At 35.7% G+C, this 23,959-nt stretch overlaps 1 protein-coding gene across 1 annotated transcript in view; it reads left to right on the top strand.

Annotated features, from left to right (window-relative positions):
- The window catches only part of LOC136882309 (copine-8), a 90,772-nt gene extending 75,787 nt beyond the window's left edge, over positions 1–14,985 (top strand). Inside the window, exons 8-10 of the mRNA XM_067154883.2 lie at positions 922–1,149; positions 5,114–5,292; positions 12,844–14,985. Of these exons, the coding sequence (XP_067010984.2) occupies positions 922–1,149; positions 5,114–5,292; positions 12,844–13,170 (734 nt within the window). The 3' untranslated portion in view covers positions 13,171–14,985. The remainder of the gene's footprint in view (positions 1–921; positions 1,150–5,113; positions 5,293–12,843) is intronic.
- The last annotated feature ends 8,974 nt before the right edge of the window (positions 14,986–23,959 follow it).

Here is a 23,959-nt window from a genome sequence, read left to right on the forward strand (position 1 = left end):
GATATTGTTATTTTATCTGAGACTGCAGAAGATCTCGAGAAGTTGCTGAATGGTATGGATGAAGTCTTAGGTAAGGAGTACAAGATGAAAATAAATAAGTCCAAAACAAAAGTAATTGAGTGCAGTCGAACGAAGGCAGGTGATGTAGGGAATATTAGATTAGGAAACGAAGTCTTAAAGGAAGTAGATGAATATTGTTATTTGGGTAGTAAAATAACCAACGATGGCAGAAGTAAGGAGGACATAAAATGCAGACTAGCACAAGCAAGGAAGAGCTTTCTTAAGAAAAGAAATTTGCTCACTTCAAACATTGATATCGGAATTAGAAAGATGTTTTTGAAGACTTTTGTGTGGAGCGTGGCATTGTATGGAAGTGAAACATGGACGATAACTAGCTCAGAAAGAAAGAGAATAGAAGCTTTTGAAATGTGGTGTTACAGAAGAATGCTGAAGGTGAGATGGATAGATCGAATCACGAATGAAGAGATACTGAATCGAATTGGTGAGAGGAGATCGATTTGGCTAAATTTGACGAGAAGAAGAGATAGAATGATAGGACACATCTTAAGACACCCAGGACTTGTTCAGTTGGTTTTTGAAGGAAGTGTAGGTGGCAAGAACGGTAGGGGTAGACCAAGGTATGAATATGACAAACAGATTAGAGCAGATGTAGGATGCAATAGCTACGTAGAAATGAAAAGGTTAGCACAGGATAGGGTGGCATGGAGAGCTGCATCAAACCAGTCTATGGACTGATGACTCAAACAACAACAGTGAGTATACTGAGTCCTATGGGGCTACCTTCAGTGGAAGATGATGATGATCGGGTGTCATGAAGTCAGCATCAACTCCAGATGTTCAGTGACATTTTCATGAAATTAAGTTGTGTTACTGATGTGTGATGTGAATTCATGCTTTCAGCTTCAAATGGGAATCCCAGTTCGCCTGACTCGCTGCACTACATCAGCTCCGTACCCAACCAGTACGAACAAGCGCTGACTGCCGTTGGGGAGATCATTCAGGATTATGACAGTGACAAGCTTTTTCCTGTCCTTGGATTTGGAGCACGGATACCTCCCGATGGTCAGGTGTCCCACGAATTCCATGTCAGTATGAATCCAGACAATCCAAACTGTGATGGGATATCAGGTAAGGTGAACTGTGTGTGAGTTATCAGTATATAGACTGGCTTGATGAAGCTGTCCACATTTCCTCATCATATTCTAACTATGTTCCATGTCCAGGATAATCTCCTCCGATTTTCCTTCTCCCTTCTCCCTTGTTCTATCAGGCTATAACGACAGCCTGAAGATGTTTGTGTTTGTGTGGTTCTGCAGGATTTCCACATGAGAAGTCTTGCATTACCTGAAGATTCTTCCAAATGCAGATGAAATTTTTTCTAAATTTTAGCGTAGAGTAAGGCGATTGATAACTATACAATGAGTGGCCTTCATTGTTGTTAGCATTAAGGCGTTCATTTCAAGTGGCGAATGCTTTGAGGTGCAGTTTCAGCAAGATAATATATCTTCTACACAAGAGTGGTTTTAAACAGCCTATGACTGAGCTAGTTGGCTGTGCGGTCAAGGTAACATAGCTTGAGCTTGTATTTGGGAGATGATGGGTTCAAATCACACAATCAGCGGCACTGAAAATGGTTTTCTATGGTTTCTCATTTTCACACCAGGCTTCACCTGAATATTAAGGCTGTGGCCACTTCCTTCCCAATCCTAATCCTTTCCTCTCCTTGCATCATCAAAACCACTAACAGCACAGCCTATGATCATCCTAAATGCCTCACACAGACCTGTCCACATGTTTTGTAGGAGATGGTTTATACTATATGGGGCAGGCATATTCTGCAGGAGAGGGGGCTGATGATCTAGATAGTAGGCCCCTTAAAACAATAATCATCATCATCATCTTAATCATCATCATCACGTTGCACCAGAATAACAGAGAGCTAAGGCTGTGTGCCTTAGAACTACTGGCTTGATACCCCAGTTTGTAAAAGACTAGGCACACAGGACAGCCACAGGATGAGGAAAGGAAGCCCAATAAGCCAATGTATGTCATGGAAAGGAACAGTTTGGCCATACTGGAATAGAAGTGGAAAAAACAGCCACCATGGCTTCAATTAAGGTTCAGCCTCAGTATTTGCCTGGTATAAGAATTGAATACTTCTTTGGGTTATGAAAAGCTAAACAAAGAAGAAGAAGAAGAAGAAAAGAAGAAGAAGAAGAAGAAAAAAAAAATTCCCTTTTGTTCTTACATTCTTACATATTGCCTAACACATTCTCATAATTATTTTGTTATTTCATTTAGTGACCAAATTTATTATTATTATTATTATTATTATTATTATTATTATTATTATTATTATTATTATTATTATTATTATTATTATTATTATTATTATTATTATTATTATTATTATTATTATTATTATTATTATTATTATTATTATTATTATTATTATTATTATTATTATTATCATCATCATCATCATCATCATTTTGATGTAGTTATATACATTGCAGTAGCAAAATGTACTATATGGGCAGAAATGTTGCATGTTTGAAGTATTATAGAAATTTAGTGCATTTTTTTGGTGGTAATTTTGGAATTGTTAGTGACCTGCCCCGACTAAAACGGTCATAACCTCTAAACTATTCGTGCAAATCATATACTTTAAAGGTTGTTTTCATCCTTATATAGCTGTAAAGGAGGATGAACAATTTATCTTGTTTGGAAAATTCGTGAACTATCGCGGAATAACTTTTTAATTTGAAGGTGTTGATTTTTTACTGGGATGGTCGCTTGTAGGCTTAAATGGTTGCAGATAAATATATGCCGTTGCAGACTTTTTTGTAGAGCTTTTTATGCTTTACAATTTGTACACTTACACTTTGGGTCTAACGCTGACGGTTCAGGCAGCGTAAGTGAAGAAAGCGCTCGGTCGCGACTTTTTCCCTATCTCTTCTTAATTACTTTTTTTTTTGGCGTTAAATCCATCATTTAATGATCCCGTGTGGGTTACATCACCCTGGAGTGGTTATCTTAATTTACAATACCACTTAACATCGCCATATAGGTCGCACCCGCACATGGGTCTTGTTGTCTTGTTTTTTCATGTTTTTCCTTATCTTCTCTTTCCGTTGCTACCTCCTCCCCAAACAGTGACCTGTCATTGTGTTTATCCAATATCACATGCTACTGTTCACGTTCCTCTCCTTCTATTTTTTTATATGTTCTGTCATTACTTGTATTGACACAGTGGGATTCTTTTCTCCTTTCTTTTACCATCTTTATTCATAATATTATAGTCTTGTTTTTTCTTGTCTTTATTTGGCTTTCTTCATATCCTACACTTCTTGCATCAAGACTGAAGGTCTAACAAGATGGTTTCTAAATGAGTGTTGATCTATGTCCCAGTGATGAAGTTGAGAAGTAGAAGAATGTTCTTAAAGATAACCGTGCTTTTTGTAGGCCTTATCCTTATCTTAATTATTCATAATGAAACTGTGCCTTGGAATATATAATGAGGGAATGGTACCCAAAGATGACATAAGTTTACATTGCCTAGGATTTGCTGATGACCTTGCTCTCTTGTCCAACAATTTTCAGGAAACCAGACAAGTTATATCACTACAGGAAATAGCACAGAAAATTGGTCTTGGAATATCTTTTGAAAAGACAGTAAGTAATCATGTTAACTGATCCACCACTCATAAACAAAATTGCCATAGGAAACCAAGAAATCAAAATTGTAGATAAATTTAAATATCTGGGAGAAATCATAACATATAACTTAACCTCAATGAAAAGCCAACATGGCATAACAGAATAAATAAATTGACCAGAGCACAATATGTCACCAAGAATACCTAAAACAAAAAGGGCCTTTCCATAGCAAACAAATGAAAACACTACAAAACAGTCACTCAACCAGAAATACTGTAACATACGCAACTGAAACCTTCTTCAGAACAACTAACACTGCACAGATAGACAAAATACTCGAGATAGAGCAAAGAATCATTAGAACATGCATCAACAAATCATATCAAAAAGATGGACACTGGAGAGTAGCTTCCTACAAGGAAATAGAACCAATAATGAGCACAATCAGGAAGAAACGCATTTCAGTTTTTGGACATCTAATCAGGACACCAGAGAACAGGATCATCAAGAGAATAATAGAAAAATTATGGAATAGTAAGTGCAACATTGAGTGGATTAGAGAAATGAAGGAAGATATGGATGAACTACAAATTACAGTGGATGACCTAATAAACAAAATTGACAAAATCAGGAAACTCACAGACAAGCAAACCAGACTGCAAATCAGAATCAACAAACAGACAATAGGAAGGGTGATTTCCAATGAAGAAAGAAAGATAAGATTCGAGAGAATGAAGAAGTACTGGGCTGACAGGAAACTGAAAAATTCTTTGTATAAAGTTGGCTAGGGTGGTCCAATGAAGGCCATAAAATGTAAATAATAATAATAAAAGAAACAAGTTCATTGGGGTCCAAGAAGGAATAGACATAGGAGAATTGGAATTGTTGAGGGTGATGGTGGTGATGGTGATTATTGTTTTAAGAGGAAGTGCAACTGGGCAACCATCCTCTACCTGAGAGAGAAAATGGAAGGGATCTAACACTTCAAAAACTGAAGGTATCAGCCAAAGAAAGATAAGGGCCACATAGGGCATTAAAATGAAAGACTATGTAGGCCTCAGAAACCTAATACTGTTGGGGTTGGAAAAGAACAACAGTTGACCAAGGGAGGTCGGATGGGATGGATGAAAGTGAGGAGCCTGGCAAAAGTAAGTGGAAGCAATGCCAAGACTCAGCTAAGGGCCCCGTGGTCATCTCTGGGGGGTGATTGTTGAGGGAAAACCCATCTTTTTGGAAGACAGCAGTGTATGAAGATGTGGAGATTGCCCTTGTTCTTTTGTGTTTTCATGTTTGTGCTTGTCTTTCCTTCCCCTTCTCATATTGACCTCTCCGTGTGCTAATCCTAATCTTAATGTACTTCATTTTATGGTTTGAATTTATGTATGTGTTGCTGTAGTCACTGTTCCAAACTTACAATTTCTTGTTGTTCCAGGTGTGCTTCAAGCATACAAGAACTGCATTCGCCAGGTTCAACTTTATGGCCCCACTAATTTCAGTCCCGTCATCTCCCAGGTAGCTCGGACGGCTCGAGATTATCAAGACGGTTCCAAGTACTTTATTCTGCTCATCATCACAGATGGCATCATCACCGACATGCCACAGACCACTAAGGTGAGATCACCCTTTGACCCCATGGAAACAAATGTTTTAAAGAGAAAATGACCAACCAAGGCAGCATTTTTGTTTTTACATTTCAAGGACACCTGACCTTACGCTCATAATGAAGCAGTCCATATGACTTTGTTTGCTGTTAAACATACCAACCATCTCATTATAATAATAATAATAATAATAATAATAATAATAATAATAATAATACCGAGCTCGATAGCTGCAGTAGCTTACGTGCGGCCAGTATCCAGTATTCGGGAGATAGTAGGTTCGAACCCCACTGTCAGCAGCCCTGAAAATGGTTTTCCGTGGTTTCCCATTTTCACACCACGCAAATGCTGGGGCTGTACCTATCTAAGGCCACGGCCCCTTCCTTCTCACTCCTAGCCGTTTCCTGTCCCATCATCGCCATAAGACGTATCTGTGTCGGTGCGACGTAAAACAACTAGCAAATAATAATAATAATAATAATAATAATAATAATAATAATAATAATAATAATAATAATAATAATAATAATCATCATCATCATCATCATCATCATCATCATCATCATCATCATCATCATCTATGGCCGCAGCTACCGTCTGCAGACATTTTAACTTGATGCCATCTGGGTATCTGCTCGTCAATTTTGACATTTTGTTTTACTCTAGGACTACTATATGGTAGAGTAAACCAAATTTCTTTTGGGCGACAATAGCTAAGTTTTAATGAAATATTTGGGGTCCAAATGTGTCACCAGAGATCTTTTACTGCCGACATTGTACGACATGAAGTGTTGAACGGACTTTAGTTCCGCCCTTCAAAAATCCGACTGCCTCTGCCAGATTTGAACCTGTTATCTTGGAATCCAAAGGCTGACACTCGACCACTGACCCACAGAGGAAATATTACACTGTAATTACATACATAGTGTGTCTAACCATCAGCGCCTTGGTTTCTTCCTGTTCTTCTTACTGTTCATAGCCAAGTCCACTTTCTTGGTAATTTCATTTCCTCCTTTCACGCCCATGACCTCACCACTGAAATTCGTTCGTATTTCCACAGCCTCATCCATCAAGTAAACAGACCGATGTAATTTCATTCAATAGCTCATTCTTACAGAGTAACATTGATTGCAACACTGAGGTCACTGCATAAGCCTTGTTACACTTCGACTCAGTTTCACTTGCTATGCTACCTTTGTAGGAAAATACACATTCTAAGAACTTGTATGATTTGCCTGTTCTAGTTTCATATTCCTGACCTGAAATTCAGTCATCTAGATTTCTTCCAAACTTGCTGCACTTCTTTTCAACACTAATTACAGGGGAAAATATGGAAGGGATCTGACACTTTGAAAGCTGATGCTATTAGCCAAAGAAAGAAAAAGGCCATGAAGGGCATGAAAATGAAAGACTCCCTAGGCCTTGAATACTTTAATACCATTGGGTTGGAAAAGAGTAAGAGTTGATGAAGGGGGGTCGGATGGGATAGAGGAAAGTGAGGAGCCTGGCACAAGTAAGTGGATGCAATGCCTGGACTCAGCTAAGGAACCTGTGGTCACTAGTCGCCCCTTATGACAGGCAGGAGATACCATGGATGTATTCTACCACCCAGAACCACGAGGGAACACTTCTTTTCAAGATCCAAGCTATCAGAATGCAGGCTTCCAGCATAGTGTATCATCAAGAACAACTACAGTCGCAGCCACCAAATTAGGCGGGTCAGGGAAATTACACTGTTGCCACAGTTTAATTGAACACATAATTTCGGAGCACGAGGCAGTTTGTTCTCTCCTAAGCTCCTGATGTTACCTCCAACAATGTTGTAAAACAAATTATACTACAAGCTTCAGGAAAGACTGCTGATTTCAGTGGTATAAATATTTTCTACATTAAACCAATTAATAATAAAAACCTGAACAAGTAAATTTAAATCCATAAAATCATGTATTGAAATTATCAGTAAATGGGCACATTTTTGTTTCTTCAGCCAATAAAATGTTGTCCGCAAAGAAAATGTAGAAAATAGTCTAAATTAACTTTTTTATCTGAAACATTTTTCCATTGGGTCCTTTAGTTTTGCTGGAAAATGACCTGAAAAGTGATCAGATTATTGTTAGCTGAAGTCGTTTAGGTCATGCATGCCAGCGCAGGACACAGGACATGGAAAGTAATTTCAGATTACATATTAATCTGTATCAGTTTTATTAAAATAATTTCTCTTTGTTTATTGTTTACAATATAACTTTAAATACTTGAATACTATATACTGAACTGCATAACATAAAAAAGAGCACTAGTTTAAAGAATACCTGGAGCGAACCAGCTTCGACTACACAGCACTGTACAGTCAGCACTGCCAATCACAGCGCAGCTTTCCTCATCCACCTAATTCAGTGGCCGCAGGTTTAAATCCTTTGCATATACTATGAATAATATCGGTGAAGGATTACAGCTTTGTCCAACCCCTGTATCTAGTTCAAACCACAAACTCATTCTATTAACAATCCTCACTGTGGCTCTATAACACAAACATCTTTGACTGTCTGCAATGCCTTTCACCTGATCTCATAAACTTTTTCTTTTTCCTGAATGTTTTATGTTGCACTTAGAAAGAGGTCCTAAGGTGAAAATGAGATATGACAGGACTAGGGATGGGAAGAAAAAGACCATGGCCTTAGCAAAGGTGTAGCCCCAGCATTTGCCTGGTATGAAAATGGAAAACCATGGAAAACTATCTTCAGGTCTGCCGACAGTGGGGTTCAAACCCACTGTCTCTCGAATGAAAGCTGATAATTAAGTGACCCGAACTACATAGCCACTCCCTCAGTTTTGGAGCTATATTTGATACATCTTTTGATGTTTACAAGCTACCTTGGCATCATTATAGCCGTTAATAAAGTATTATTATTATTATTATTATTATTATTATTATTATTATTATTATTATTATTATTATTATTATTATTATTATTATTATTATTATTATTATTATTATTATTATTATTATTATTATTGTACCGGGCAGTACACCTCCACGCCGCGAATTCAAATATTGCGCCAGTTGAAATCCCTCTACAGGAGGAAGCCTGAACTTTAACAATCTGTATTAAATCAAAAGTTTCTCGGAAGATGTCTCTACTGTAAATTTTCAAGTGTTCTGAACTACGTCTGTTTCGATTTGTATTTGTTTGCTCTGTAGTAAGAAGTGTGAACATTCTCTTCTAGATGGCACTACTTAAGAACTACAATTGTGCACCCTAGTGTGAAGTGAAGGAACTTTTTTTGAAGAAATTTGGTATTCATAAGTTTGTTCTTTGTTAAATTTCTTTCAGTCATTGTTTGGGTTGGCAGTATAACCCTTCTCTTTCCGCCAGTTTTGAATTTGACCAATGAGTAATTTCTGTAATTAATTTTCCACCAATCCTACATGTCTTCTTCAGTTTTGACTTGTAATCTTTAGCCGACCAATAAAAATTTATGGGCGGGTTGTTATCATTCATGAAAGGTCTCGAATGTTCCACGAGGGTATGTAAACTGCTGATTTTTTGGTCTCGGGGCCACTTCAGTAACATCTTTCGCAGTGTGTGAACATAGATAGCAGGGGGCGGGATGCGCCTCTTTCTCCAAGCAGCAGTTCATCTACAAGGTAATAGCCTGTTAACATATTCATTTCTTGCTAGCTCAGCAGTTTTAACCCGCGGGGGAAGGTTCGAATCCTTTTTAATGTAAACCTTACTGTAGCTGCAAATTGGGATAGAGAGTGCCTAACCCTCTCGAGCTCCCACTCATATTGTTTTGAGGTGACTACGTTTTCATAACCGTTTTTCTTCTCTTCGTAATGTAATAAAGTTTTCTTATCATGTCACCTCCATAGTATGGGATTAGTCCCTGTATAACTGGCCGAGTGCCACCTAGGTTTTAAGAAGTTTCATGTAGGAGTGCAAGCTACGCCTCCAGTCAATTTGGTTTTTTGGGCCATTTAATTAACCAAGAGTTTGTTTTCTTCATGTGAAGGCCCAGTAGGTTGGGTACAAGATACCCCTGTTTCTCTGTATGTGTGCCTTAAGGGCAGTTAGGAAAGAAGTTTGTTGTAGCCTGTGATAGGCTTGTAAAATTGAGAGTGGGTCTGCTCTTTCCCTCTTAATATTGTAATTAGGAGCAAGTGCTCCTTGTACTTAGGGGTTTTCTGCCCTGTAACTATTGTGGTGGTGAGCTGAGAGCTCATAAATTAATCTTGGGGCTCTGTAAATTCTTAAATTGTTAACCTGCTACTTGGTACCTGTTACATCTTTGTTATTTGTTGTAATTTGTTGATTTTGAAAAGAAAATATAACCTTTGTTAAAGTTTTAAATTAACTTTAATTTCGTAAGTTGAGACCTATTCCTGCCCGCACCTTTTTTCACCTCTAACTACCACGGATAACTCCGTAACAATTATTATTATTATTATTATTATTATTATTATTATTATTATTATTATTATTATTATTATTATTATTATTATTATTATTCCTAAGTATTTTCTTGCAATTTCTATGAAATTATCTTTCTATATCCTACAACTGGTTACTGACCATTATTTCAATCAATCAATCAATCAATCAATCAATCAATCAATCAATCAATCAATCAATCAATCGATCAATCAATCAATCAATCAATAAATCAATCAATAAATCAATCTATAAATCAATCAATCAGTCAGTCAATCAATCAATCAATCAATCAATCAATGATCTGCATTTAGGGCTATTGATAAGGTGACAGATTCCTTGTCAGTTATTTATGTACTCTGTTCCTAAATGGTTTCAAAGAAGTTGGAAATTTATAGAACATCCCCCTTGGTAAATTATTCCAACACAAGTCAAGCTGACTGGCCTATAATTATCCACTTTATGATTGTCACTTTTGACTTTGCACACTGGGTCTACTACAGCAACTCTACATTCATTTGGAAAGTAACATATCTCCTTCTGCATGTGATTTTTTTATTTGTAAAGTGATATCTCCTCTTGCAAACAATAATCAAATAAATTCTTCAGATATAGTACTGTATCCCAACTCATTGCCTTTAGCATACGCCCAGAAATTTCATCAATATGAGCTGCTTTTCTAGCTTTCAACTTATGTATGTTGTAAATATTTTAGATTATCATAGATTTTCAACATAGGAGTTGTATTATAAAAATATTGCAAACTTTCGCCTGGGAAAATTTGGGAGTAAGGAAACAAGCTGCCCGACTAAGCGGTATGTTCTGAGCTGTCAATAGAGAGACAGCGTGAAATGACCTTAGTAGACAAATAAGCTTCAATGGAGTTTCTACCACCTGTGTGACAGACCCAAATGCACATCAGTTGTAAAATAATTTTTAAAAATAAATAATATAAGCTCTTTGAAATGATTCTTTATGATTATATTTGACATGTTTGCAAAATTAACAACTGGCAGTTTACGTTTAGAAAAAGTTATTCCAGTGAGCCTCAACTTGCAAGATTCCAGCAAATATTTTAGATTCAGGACAAATGGACTGTATCACTATTGACCTCTCCAAGGCTTTTGATAGGGAAACAAATGACCAAAATGAGAGTTATTGGACTAGACAAAAGAGTAATTGAACGGGTGGCTAAATTTCTAGAAATTAGAACTCAGAGAATTAGAGAAGTTCTCATTGTACATTGATAAAAAAGGGATTTTGCAAGGCAGCATTGTGGACCATCATGTTTTCTTATTATATATAAATGATATAAATAAAGAACTGGAATGACAGCTAATGCTTTTTGCAGATGATTTATACTGTTGTATAAGTTACCGGGCTGTGGGCAATAGCAAAAAGACCTCAGTAATGTTCTGAGATGGACAGCAATGTTATGATGATGGTAAACAGGATGAAGGTGTCAGGTTGTAAGTTTCAACAAGAGGAAAAATCTGCTCAGTCAGAGTATCTCATGGGGATCACTGTAAGTACATAGGGTTAATAAGGTCTTCATTTCTGTAATCACTCTGATGAGACTGTAAATATGGCTATGAGTGTATTTAGGGGTTATCGTAAGGATGTAAAGGAGAGGGCGTATAAGTCAGTGGTGAGCCACTAATTAGCGTATGGTTCCAGTCCATGGAACCCTAACCAGGATTACTTAATTCAAGAATGTCAAAAGATCCAAAGGAAGGCAGCACAGTTTTTTCTGGGTGATTTCCAGAAAAAGAGTTGTCTTATAAAAATGTTGCAAACTTTGAACTGGGAATATTTGGGAGCAAGGAAACGACCTGCTCGACTAAGTGGTATGTTCAGAGCTGTCAGTGGAGAAAGAACGTTTAATGACATTAGTAGACATATAAGCTTGAATGGAGTTATTAAAGGTAAGAAAGATCACAATATGAAGATAAAGTTAGAATTCAAGAGAACAAATTGGGGCAAATATTCATTTCAACGAAGAGGATTTAGGGATTACAATAATTTTCAAAGGTAGAAGTTAGAAAATTTTCCAATTTCTTTGAAATTTCATTTATTAAGAAAAGACTAGACAAACAATTGATAAGGAATCTGGACCTAGGCGTAAATGCTAAATGCATATCAGGATTGATTGATTGATTGATTGATTGATTGATTGATTGATTGATTGATTGATTGATTGATTGATTGATTGATTGATTGATTGATTGATTGATTGATTGATTGATTGATTGATTGATTGATTGATTGATTGATTGATTGATTGATTGATTGATTGATTGATTGATTGATTGATTGATTGATTGATTGATTGATTGATTGATTGATTGATTGATTGATTGATTGATTGATTGATTGATTGATTGATTGATTGATTGATTGATTGATTGATTGATTGATTGATTGATTGATTGATTGATTGATTGATTGATTGATTGATTGATTGATTGATTGATTGATTGATTGATTGATTGATTGATTGATTGATTGATTGATTGATTGATTGATTGATTGATTGATTGATTGATTGATTGATTGATTGATTGATTGATTGATTGATTGATTGATTGATTGATTGATTGATTGATTGATTGATTGATTGATTGATTGATTGATTGATTGATTGATTGATTGATTGATTGATTGATTGATTGATTGATTGATTGATTGATTGATTGATTGATTGATTGATTGATTGATTGATTGATTGATTGATTGATTGATTGATTGATTGATTGATTGATTGATTGATTGATTGATTGATTGATTGATTGATTGATTGATTGATTGATTGATTGATTGATTGATTGATTGATTGATTGATTGATTGATTGATTGATTGATTGATTGATTGATTGATTGATTGATTGATTGATTGATTGATTGATTGATTGATTGATTGATTGATTGATTGATTGATTGATTGATTGATTGATTGATTGATTGATTGATTGATTGATTGATTGATTGATTGATTGATTGATTGATTGATTGATTGATTGATTGATTGATTGATTGATTGATTGATTGATTGATTGATTGATTGATTGATTGATTGATTGATTGATTGATTGATTGATGTAACTACAGAGCACCTGTTTTTGTTTTAGGCCATTGTGGAAGCTTCAGATCTCCCTCTTTCCATCATCATTGTTGGTGTAGGAGAAGCAGACTTCGCCCTGATGGATGTCCTTGATGCAGACACCATTCCACTTGTCTACAATGGTGTCAAAGCTCGAGACATCGTTCAGTTTGTGCCTTTCAGAAACTTCCAGAAGTTGCACAACATCAATCAGGCTAAAGCATATCTTGCCAAGGAAGTTCTGATGGAGATACCTGACCAAATAGTTTCATACATGAATAGCAGGAATCTCAAACCCAGGACTCCAGTTAATAGACGCAGCAACTCTCTACCTCCAGCATACACTGAGTTGTGAGTGGCCGGAGAGGCAGGGGTACCTGCAATGTGGAAGGGAGTTCTCAGTAACAGTCCTAATCATGTATCTTCTACAGAAAACCAGGAAAATTACATTTTGTTTTCCCCTGCCATAATTGACAAACCTGTCATTTTAAATGCCTATCTTTGAAAATGTAATATACCGTAAAATGGGGCAACACTGATATTGCTAATTCCAGACATAGACAATTCTGAGAGTGATGAAATACCATTGACTGAATCATTTGTTCACCATCTGAAAGAAGCAAGAGCTGGGGCACCAAATATCAAGGGACTAAGCTAAACGAGGAAAACAGCTTAATATTCCACCTGGGAAGGCAATTGTGGTCAATGATTTCAGACCAGCAGTGAAAAAGTCTTCAACCTTAGTGCCTCATTGGAAGAAGAATCGAGCTGTGAAGCATCGTCCGAATCTCTTTCAACTACAAGAAGTAAAAAGAAAAATTATCACTTGCAGCAGCTGAATTAGTTATTGTTAAATATGCAACAAAGAAGAAATTCTGAAATTTCTTTGGGAGGGTGGAAAGCCAAGTGTCTCTAATGGAATTGTAAGAAATAGAGTGCAAATTAACGGAACTGTGAATTTTGTGTTTCCACAGAAATTGGAAGGGGAAAGAAAAAGAAGAACAAATCGTGAAAATGTTGTCAAGAAGTGCTTATACTATAATTGTTAGGTTTTTCAGTCGGCCAAAACTAATTTGTGATTAAATGAAATTTAGAAAATTCCTGAAAAGTAAGGCATTTAACAACAAATTATACCTGAAAAAGAAACAATTTAGTTATTGATTATGTGACAGTTGGGAGAAGGGGGATATTATTTCCCTGATACAGATCATTTTCATTTGGAGTGATTGTTTTCCAGTTATTTCCTTTGATTTTGTATCTAGACTCTATTAGAAGTCAAATGTAAATAGTTTAGGACTTGGAACCTACCTATGCTATTTTTGTTAAATTTACTGTGTAAACTGGTAAAATGATAATGATGATGACTGGTAAAATGTACACTAATATTTTTTTTAAAATGTGATACATGTTTTTAGAAAATATTCATGCAACATCTAAAATGGAAAATAAGTAGGCCGGATAACCCATCTGATGGGGCAACACTGAGCACAGAATTTTTTCTTTTAAATACCGATATATTGTTGTATAAAATTGAAATAACCAGAAAGCAGGAGAATAGTTGAATTAATACTAATTTTGGAGTCTACAAAATTCTATTAACATGAAAGTTAAGTGTAAAAAAACTCAAAAATTGATCATTATTGCCCCATGGTATGGTAAACAAAAAGTGTACAATTGAATAGGTTTTTGTTAAAAGGCACACACAGTCAAAATAACTGAAAATAACTAAGAAGATATTGTTGGTTGGTTTTATCTCCCCCCCCCCCTTTTTTTTCCTTACAAGTTGCTTTATGTCGCACTGACACAGATAGGTCTTATGGCGACGATGGGCTAGGACTGGGAAGGAAGTGTCTGTGACCTTAATTAAGGTACAGCCCCAGAATTTGCGTGGTGTGAAAATGGGAAACTATCCTCAGGGCTGCCGATATTGGGTTTCGAAACAATCATCTCCCGGATGCAAGTTCGCATATGACCGAGCTCGATAGCTGCAGTCGTTTAAGTGCGGCCAGTATCCAGTATTCGGGAGATAGTAGGTTCGAACCCCACTGTCGGCAGCCCTGAAAATGGTTTTCTGTGGTTTCCCATTTTCACACCAGGCAAATGCTGGGGCTGTACCTTAATTAAGGCCACGGCCGCTTCCTTCCCACTCCTAGCCCTTCCCTGTCCCATCGTCGCCATAAGACCTATCTGTGTCGGTGCGACGTAAAGCAACTAGCAAAAAAAAAAAAAAAAGTTCGCATATGTCATACAAGGAAAGCGATACATAATAGGCGGGTCAGTAAGGGAAGAGGGAGCAACATACAGATGACACAAGGAAAATCTCTAAATCTTCATACACTACCATGTTTGAGTAAGCAGGAGCCCTCCTTGTCAGTCCCATTTCTTCTACGTCCATCTGTTCTCAGCCCCTGACGAGCTCGTTTCTTCTTCCCAGTTTCATCAGGAAGGCGGGCAGGCATCAACATTCATCAAGGGGCCATCGTGATAGATCTTCAGTCTCACGTGTATGTTGTTCCTTTTCTTCTTTCCATCTCTCTCTGTATGCAATTTACAGTAGTTCCTTCCAGCATAACCAAATGCACCCAGCTTCATAAAACCAATCAAAATGTAACTTAAAAGCTTTCCAGTCTGTCGAACCCACAAGTTCAATATAAATATTACACTATAACATACCTGTAAAAAAATATACACACTATTAAACAAGGAATAAAAATACACACTTAAAAAAAGGAATAAAAATACACACTATTAAACAAGGAATAAAAATACACACTTAAAAAAGGAATAAAAAAGACACCATTAAACAAGGAATAAAAGTACACACTATTAAACAAGGAATAAAAAACACACTATTAAACAAGGAATTAAAAATGCACTATTAAACAAGGAATAAAAATACACACAATTAAATAAGGAATAAAAATACACACTATTAAACAAGGAATAAAAACACACACTATTAAACAAGGAATAAAAATACACACTATTAAACAAGGAATAAAAACCACACTATTAAACAAGGAATTAAAAATGCACTATTAAACAAGGAATAAAAATATACACTATTAAACAAGGAATAAAAATACACACTATTAAAAAAGGAATAAAAACACACACACTATTAAATGAGGAATAAAAAACACACTATTAAACAAGGAATTAAACATGCACTATTAAACAAGTAATAAAAATATGCACTATTAAACAAGGAATAAAATATACACTATTAAACAAGGAATAAAAATACACACTATTAAATGAGGAATAAAAAACACACTATTAAACAAGGAATTAAAAATGCACTATTAAACAAGGAATAAAAATATACACTATTAAACAAGGAATAAAAATATGCACTATTAAACAAAGAATAAAAAACACACTATTAAACAAGGTATAAAAATACACACTATTAAACAAGGAATAAAAACACACACTATTAAACAAGGAATAAGAACACACACACTATTAAACAAGGAATAAAAAAACACTATTAAACAAGGTATAAAAATACACACTATTAAACAAGGAATAAAAACACACTATTAAACAAGGAATAAAAATACACACTATTAAACATGGAATAGAAATACACACTATTAAAGAAGGAATTAAATACACACTATTAAACAAGGAATAAAACACACACACACTATTAAACAAGGAATAAAAACACACACTATTAAACAAGGAATAAAAAACACACACTATTAAACAAGGAATGACATGTTTCATTCTTAAAATAACATCATCAGATTCTATCAAATCACACTCAATATTTGGAAATGTTTATGTTTATTTGTGTCCAAATACGTAGGAGTTTGAAATTTGGAATTGATATTAACCCTCTTTGACTGGGTTCAGAGATAAATGTTTATAGTTCTTTACGTAGCAGGCTGCTAGCTTCCATCCCCTCAGTACCTTACATTGGACTCGTCCACTATCAGTGTGCATAAACGATTCGCCCCTCACGTTCCTCAGTTTCAACCTAAATGCATTGCTTGATGGACCCGGTCTAAAACAACTGGCGTGCCCCATGACGTGTGCGTTTTTATGAGTTAAGTTTTCCTTTTTTTTTTCTTTTTTCAGTTAATATACCAAGAATGTGTTCATTTTGTTTTATTTTTGTATAAAATAGTGCCTTCATATACAGTGAAGTCCAATGCATCATGGGTAGAAACAGGGAAAGAGAAATCGAAAGACTTATAAAAAGCATTACTCAATTTCACGCATAAGCAACCGTTGGCCAATGACTTTGTTTTTTACTATCTTGAACATTTCTCAAATTAATTCATATATTATTTACAAGTATGTGAGAGGTAACTTTAACATTCAAAGGTGTAATTATTTGAAAGAACTAAACCAACAGCTATGCGTGAGATATTTTCAAGAACGGTATTCAAAATCTGCCAACAGGGCTAAAAAAGGAACATTTGCTAAATGTTAGGATTATGTGAAGAAGAGCAGCCCTCTGCAGCTCCACAAGAACTAGAAGAGCCTGAAGATGCGCTACTACAACAGAAAAAAAACAACAGAAAAATCAAGACTACATGCTGTGTATGCCAGTGATATATCTATAAGGAACACTCGGTAGTGACATATGTTCGGTGCAGTATGAAAAGTTAAGAATCTAGTGATGATGCAGAATGAACGTCAATTTTTGTATTGTCAAAATATCTTTGAACATTATTTAAAAGTTCGTGCAAAATTGCGAGGGTAATCCCAAAAATCAGGTCTCCTATTTTTTTTTATATAAATACAGAACTCTGTTTGTGTGGCTCTTGGTCACAATATTGTGAAAAGTGTTTCCCGCGCTCGCATATAAACATGCGCACGCCACGCTGAGGCACTCAGTCTTGGCTTGGCAGCCGTTGAGAATGGAGCTTCCGTTGGATGTTACCGCCAAGTGCATGGATGTTAAAAATGTTCGTAAGTAGTGTAGAGAGTTTGCTGTCGGTCGGACTGAAATACACGACGAACAAAGGAGTGGGAGACCGTCAATTTCCGTCGACACAGTCGTGAAGGTTGAGCAAATCTTGCGTGAAGATCGGCGCATCACGCTGGATGACCTCTGCACTTTGGTTCCTGAGGTTTCCCGAAGCACCGCTCACAGAATTTTAACGGAAAAGTTGAAATACCAGAAGATGTGCGCAAGATGGGTGCCAGCACTGACAACGAGGTGAAAGATGAGGTTCACAACTTCCTGAACAGCATGGTGGCGAGCTGGTATGATGTGGGCATACAAAAACTGTCACAGCATCTACAAAAATACATCAACCAAAATGGTGATTATGTAGAAAAATAGCTAAATGTTCAAACTGTAAAATGATGTAAACCCTTGTAGAAATAAACAGGTCTATGTATTTATAAAAAATAGGAGACCTTATTTTTGGGATTACCTTTATGAGTTCTGTAACATTAAAAATAGTTTTTGCTTAGTTTGTGCTATTTTTTCATGACCCAGTCTAAAACACTGTGCGCGCCTCCTCACAGGATAATTTTTATGCACCTGCTCCAGTGTTAATGAAGTCCCACTTTGTCTCAATTGTAGCATATAATTTACAGATAAGGTATGTTATAGAATAATATTTATATTGAACTTGTGTGTTCAACAGACCAAAGAGATTTTATGTTACATTTGACTGAGTCAACACTGGAAAGTATGGCTTTCTTATCAACAAACCAATCAAAATGTCATTTTCATTTTTTAAAAATTGACCTAGTGCCTTCTAATAATGACCGATTCAATTAAGAAGAAGTTACCCTTGATATATATATATCTTACAAGCAATGTAATCTCATAATTTAAACAATAAAAAAAGAGTTTCACAGTTCTAACAATAATCTTATTTTTGGTTTTATATCCCACTGATTAATTTAAGGTTTTCAGAGACACCGAGGTGCCACAATTTTGTCTCTCGTGGAGTTTGTCTTCAAGGTATGGAATAAAAAGTACAGTATATTCTGCCACAGCATCATATAACAAATTGCCAACTGAGTTAAGGAGTATTACAAATTTTTCACTACTTAACCCGCGAGTGGTCGCTGTATGAGGTTTTACTAAAATTTCTTGTTATTATGTTATTATGTTATCTTGTTATTATTGTTATTATGTGGATAAGGCCTAGTTTGTCTATTTTATAAGATATTTTGAAATTACTAGTGTAATATCATACCAACTTCAACCTTTTCTTCGCAAACATTTTAAATGAAGTTTCAATTGTAAATTATTATTTAAGAACTTGTAACAATTTCTCACATTGTATAATACTCATTTCCAATCTTATATTCTCATTTTTATATTTTTTACCATGACAATCAGGATGCTGATTTTTATCTTTGAAGTATGAGTGTAAAAAGGCTGATGATGCCCTTATAAAGGGCGAAACATGTCCCTTCAAATTTTAGTGTAACTTTGGAAATTCAGTTGTATTGAATAGATTGATCCTAATAAATTTTGGTAATATCTTAAACTGATGTACATTTCAATACGGACCAAACATGAAATTTGTAACATGTAATCATATGAGGTTTTCTCTCACATTATTTAGTATTGTGAGTTTACTTCTCAGCGATGCAAGGGAGGTGGCTGTTCCCTCTTTCAGCTGGGTTGATAATTGTGGTGAGTAAGGCGATTCACATTTGAAGGGTAAGCATCCCCTCCTCTAGTCGGAGCAAAGATTCGTATGAGTTCGTGCGCCCTGTGTGAGAGGTTCTCTCATCGCGCGACCAGTGGCATTGGTGTTATGTTGAAGTCGAGAGGGAAAGTTTCACCTGTTGTAGGTGTTAGTATTTGACTTAAGTCGTGCACGTAACGTTTTCCATTTGCAATTACTGATAAATGAGTCTTCAAAAATTATGAGTTGAGGAGGAATATTAGGAAATAAACACTGTTACAAACTCCAGCTAACTCAAATGTTAGAGAGAAGGCCTATTGTACTTTATTCTTGCATTTGTATTGCGACTGTCAGAAAGTTCTATATTAATAACAATGTTATTGGTTTTATGTCCCAATAACTACTTTTTACGGCTTTTGCAGATGCCGAGGTGCCAAGAGTTTGTCCCACAGGACTTCTTTTACATGCCAGTAGATCTAAGGCTGACATATCTGAGCACCTTCAAATACCACAGGACTGAGTCAGGATCGAACCTGCCAACTTGGGCTCAGAGAGTCAGCGCCTTAACCGTCTGAGCCATTCAGCCCGGTACCCTTGAGAATATTACATACTGACATGTGTCTGACCTAATGACTAATTTCCATTAAGGAGTAATTTGTTTCTGTAATATACGGATAACCACTTTTTAAAATCTAAAATGTATAACACAGTCTTTACGTCTCATTTCCATAATTCATTTCACTCTTACGTCCCACAAAATTGTAGAAGATATATTTATTTTAAATGAAGTTTAATGTGAGAGAAAGTCTCAATTCAGCTAGCGACCACTTACGGGTTAAGAAGTCATCTGTTCTTGTATTACAAAAATATACAGAAATGTTTAATTAATATTGCCACATTTAAATAAAATTGTTAATTATCTCCAGTGTACAGACAATATTGTTGTGACCAATGTATATTATGAATATTAAACATTTTTGTCTTTAATTGTAAAGCAATAAATCTAAGGGGCAGTCCTTCCCTTGAACTAACAGTTCATTGTTGCAATACTCAGAATAAATAAACAGGCATAAATAAATAATCTTATAGCCTTGTGTAAATAAATCAGAACACAACAATAATACATACATCTTAGATTTTTCTGCACTTATTTGGCTCTTACATATAATTATTTTCTCTTAATAGCAAATATGTCCTCTTTTCTGTTTTATAAGTTGCATTACACAACAGGTTCCACACGCTTTGAGGGCATATTTTTAAGTTCATAACCATGATACTACACACTGCAATTAGAAACTCTATCATGTGTATTTTTGTAGGAAGTCAAGTTTTCTGAGTCTTCTTGTGCAAATAGCCCATATATTTTTTACAGGATATTTTTAGCGTGTGACTTCAAGCTACAATTTACCTGCAGTTTATGTCGGTTGTTCTTGAACTGTGTAAGTCTTTCATGCAGTTTTGTGCTTTGAATACAGTGTATCAGTATGACTGAGAATATTACTCCTGTTGCGGAAGGTAAAACGAAACGAAAATGGTTGCTGAAAATATTATGAAAAAACCCACATATTGTCACTTCACATTTTCTTCAGTGAAACAATTTGTGATTAGCAAAAACTCACTGGGTACCTATGTGATGTTTAGGGGAGAACCTCATTACAACTCAGACATCGACACAGGGAAATCAGTAATGAAGAAAGAAAATGCCTGCAAGAAATACTAATGCATCCTAAATTATTGCAAGGAATAATCTTGAATTCTGCCAAAGTAAAGGATTTAAAAGTTTGCTTGAAAAGCATTTTGGAATGGACTGGAAAGGAGTAAGTTGCTTTCATTTTATAAGAAACTCTTCACCACAATATCTGTTGAAGAAAAAGAAGTTCTTCATAATGGATCTCAAGAGGAGGGATCAGATTTGAGAGTGTAATGCATGATTAACAGGATTAACAACAATAAAATGATGTTTTATTATTGAATTTGGTCTATTGTGAGTGCAGTGTAACCAGTAAAGTTTTCTCTAAGTACTGAGTCTCGATTGATATTACTTGAGTGTGTGTTAAATCACAATGGAGTGTTTATTAGTATCATTAGATTGATAGGAGAAAAGTGTATTTGTGTACTAGTGTATTTTATTATAATATTACTGGGCAAGTTGGGCGTGCATTCAGTGGCGTGCAGCTGTGAGCTTGCATCCGGGAGATAGTGGGTTCGAACCCCACTGTCAGCAGCCCTGAAGATGGTTTTCTGTTGTTTCCTGTACCTTAAATAAGGCCATGACCGCGTCCTTCCCACACCTAGGCCTTTCCTATCCCATTGTCGCCATAAAAGCTATCTGTGTCAGTGCGATGTAAAACATTTTTTTTAAATATAATATTTTAATCATAATTTTTTATCTTTTCTTGTTTTTTAAATGAGTTGTGCAAGGTAAAATATTTGACTTTCTCACTGGATGATCCAAAACTCGTCTTATCTGAAATAAAAATTTAATTTATTGATGTTCTACTAATTATATTTATAATTTCTCAATAAGATGTCCTCTGACTATGGACTTGAATGCATGGTAATAAAATAAAATAGTAATTGAGACTTATATTACAAAACTTTTTTGTTTTGTGAAGTTTCCTGTATTAAAAAAAAGAAAAATACACTTACGGTGGATAAAATAAGTTTTGGAATGGACTGCCTCAAATATTGTAATCACAGAAGAATTCATTCACTTTCTTAGAAGTGTAACAAGGAGAAGGAGCCAAGTCATACTGAAAAATTCCATCACCATCTGGAAAAATGTGCAGCTCACAAAGAACTCTCCTTTCCAATATTTCTAAGTAATGGTCTTTCCTCATCATGATATTGAATGGCACATTCTTGCCTAAAACACCACTAAAACATCTTTGTCATGGAGTGTTTTATGGTTTGTTGGCTCATTCTGCTAACAGAGAAAGCAAAATAGGCAATACTCAACAGCTAATTCATACCAATCTTGATCTATGGTATCATGAAAGAAACTTATCAGGGATGAAGTTGCTGAGGTCCACTACCACAAGACCAGGATGGTCAAGTTAAGAATTGAGGAGGTGAGGCAGGAAGCTGGGACTAAGGTCTAAGACCTCTCTACTAGACAGGGTCGGCACAACCATGTTACATTTAGGGGTCCCAAAGAAAGAAAATACAATCATATTCCCGTATTTTAATGATAAATTTAAAACGTACATGTTTTTTAATAAAATGTTATGTTCGCATATTATATCTGTAGATGTATTCTTGAATTGTAGCAAACACTAGTGTTTTTCTAGTTACTACTGTAGTATTATGAAAACCTGGTACCTGAAAGAACTAAAAGGGAGAATGATTTTCTGAAAATAGAGGGTATTTCTATTCCAGAATGTGTTTAGATTTGATTGTGTGACTTGCCCATATAGTCTTGGAAGTACTTCCAGAAGTAAAATTGTTATGTAATCTATCTGGGCTTCCTGATAATCAAATTTTTCTAGGTTTCCAGGACAATGTTAAGGGCAAGAGAATTCCAACATCCCTTCTTCCTCTGGTCAATCCGATAAAGAGTGTCCCCAAATGAGCGAGTGTAAGCATGGATTTTCTTAAACAAATTAGATCGTCATACACGCAACTTTCCACTCTCACCAGTCTTCTGTTTACCTTGTTGGTTGGTCTGCCACTACCGCTGTTTAAACCTATGGTCTATTTAAACTCCTTGTTTTTGAAAGAAAGACACCTTGAAACCGTTACAAAGAGCAAAGGCAGGCGTAATGTCTATAGCATTTATGAACTGAAGCCACTTTGGAAGTCGTGATGGAAGGTAATTTCTATTATATTGGCCTACTATGTACATTACAATTACTACCGCTACTTCCCTCTCTCTCTTAAGAGGGAAATTCGAAATTTGTGGTTATCAATTAGGTTGAGCCTCAGACAAGAGTATGCCTAAATTTCTTCTCATTTTTTGTCTATATTTAAAAAAATGGTCTACAATGTTATAATAGTTTGCACCATAGAAAATTGACTCGAACCTCTCTGACATTTGAGAGATCATGATTATTATTACTATTATTTCCAGCTCCATGGCTAAATGGTGAGAATGCTAGCCTTTGGTCCAGAGGGTCCCAGCTTTGATTCCCGGCTGGGTTGGGGGATTTTAACCTTCATTGATTAATTACGATAGCTCGGGGGCTGGGTATGTGTGCCGTGAGCCATCCTTCAGCATTGGAAGGTAGGGCCCCATCTAGACGTGCAGGTAGCCTGTACGGCGTCAATTTGGAAGACCTGCACCAGGCCTCTTCGAAGGCCACATACTGCCATTATTATTATTATTATTATTATTATTATTATTATTATTATTATTATTATTATTATTATTATTATTGGTAATCATCACTCTCGAAAAGTGACACTCCTTGTGACCCTTGATGTTAAGAATGCTTTCAACGCGATCAGTTGGAATGACATATTGGAAGCGCTTCAAAATACTTTCAAACTACCGGACTATCTCATGCGCATAATGAGAAATTATTTGAA

This window comes from Anabrus simplex, chromosome 10, assembly GCF_040414725.1.
Source record: "Anabrus simplex isolate iqAnaSimp1 chromosome 10, ASM4041472v1, whole genome shotgun sequence".
Taxonomy (NCBI): domain Eukaryota; kingdom Metazoa; phylum Arthropoda; class Insecta; order Orthoptera; family Tettigoniidae; genus Anabrus; species Anabrus simplex.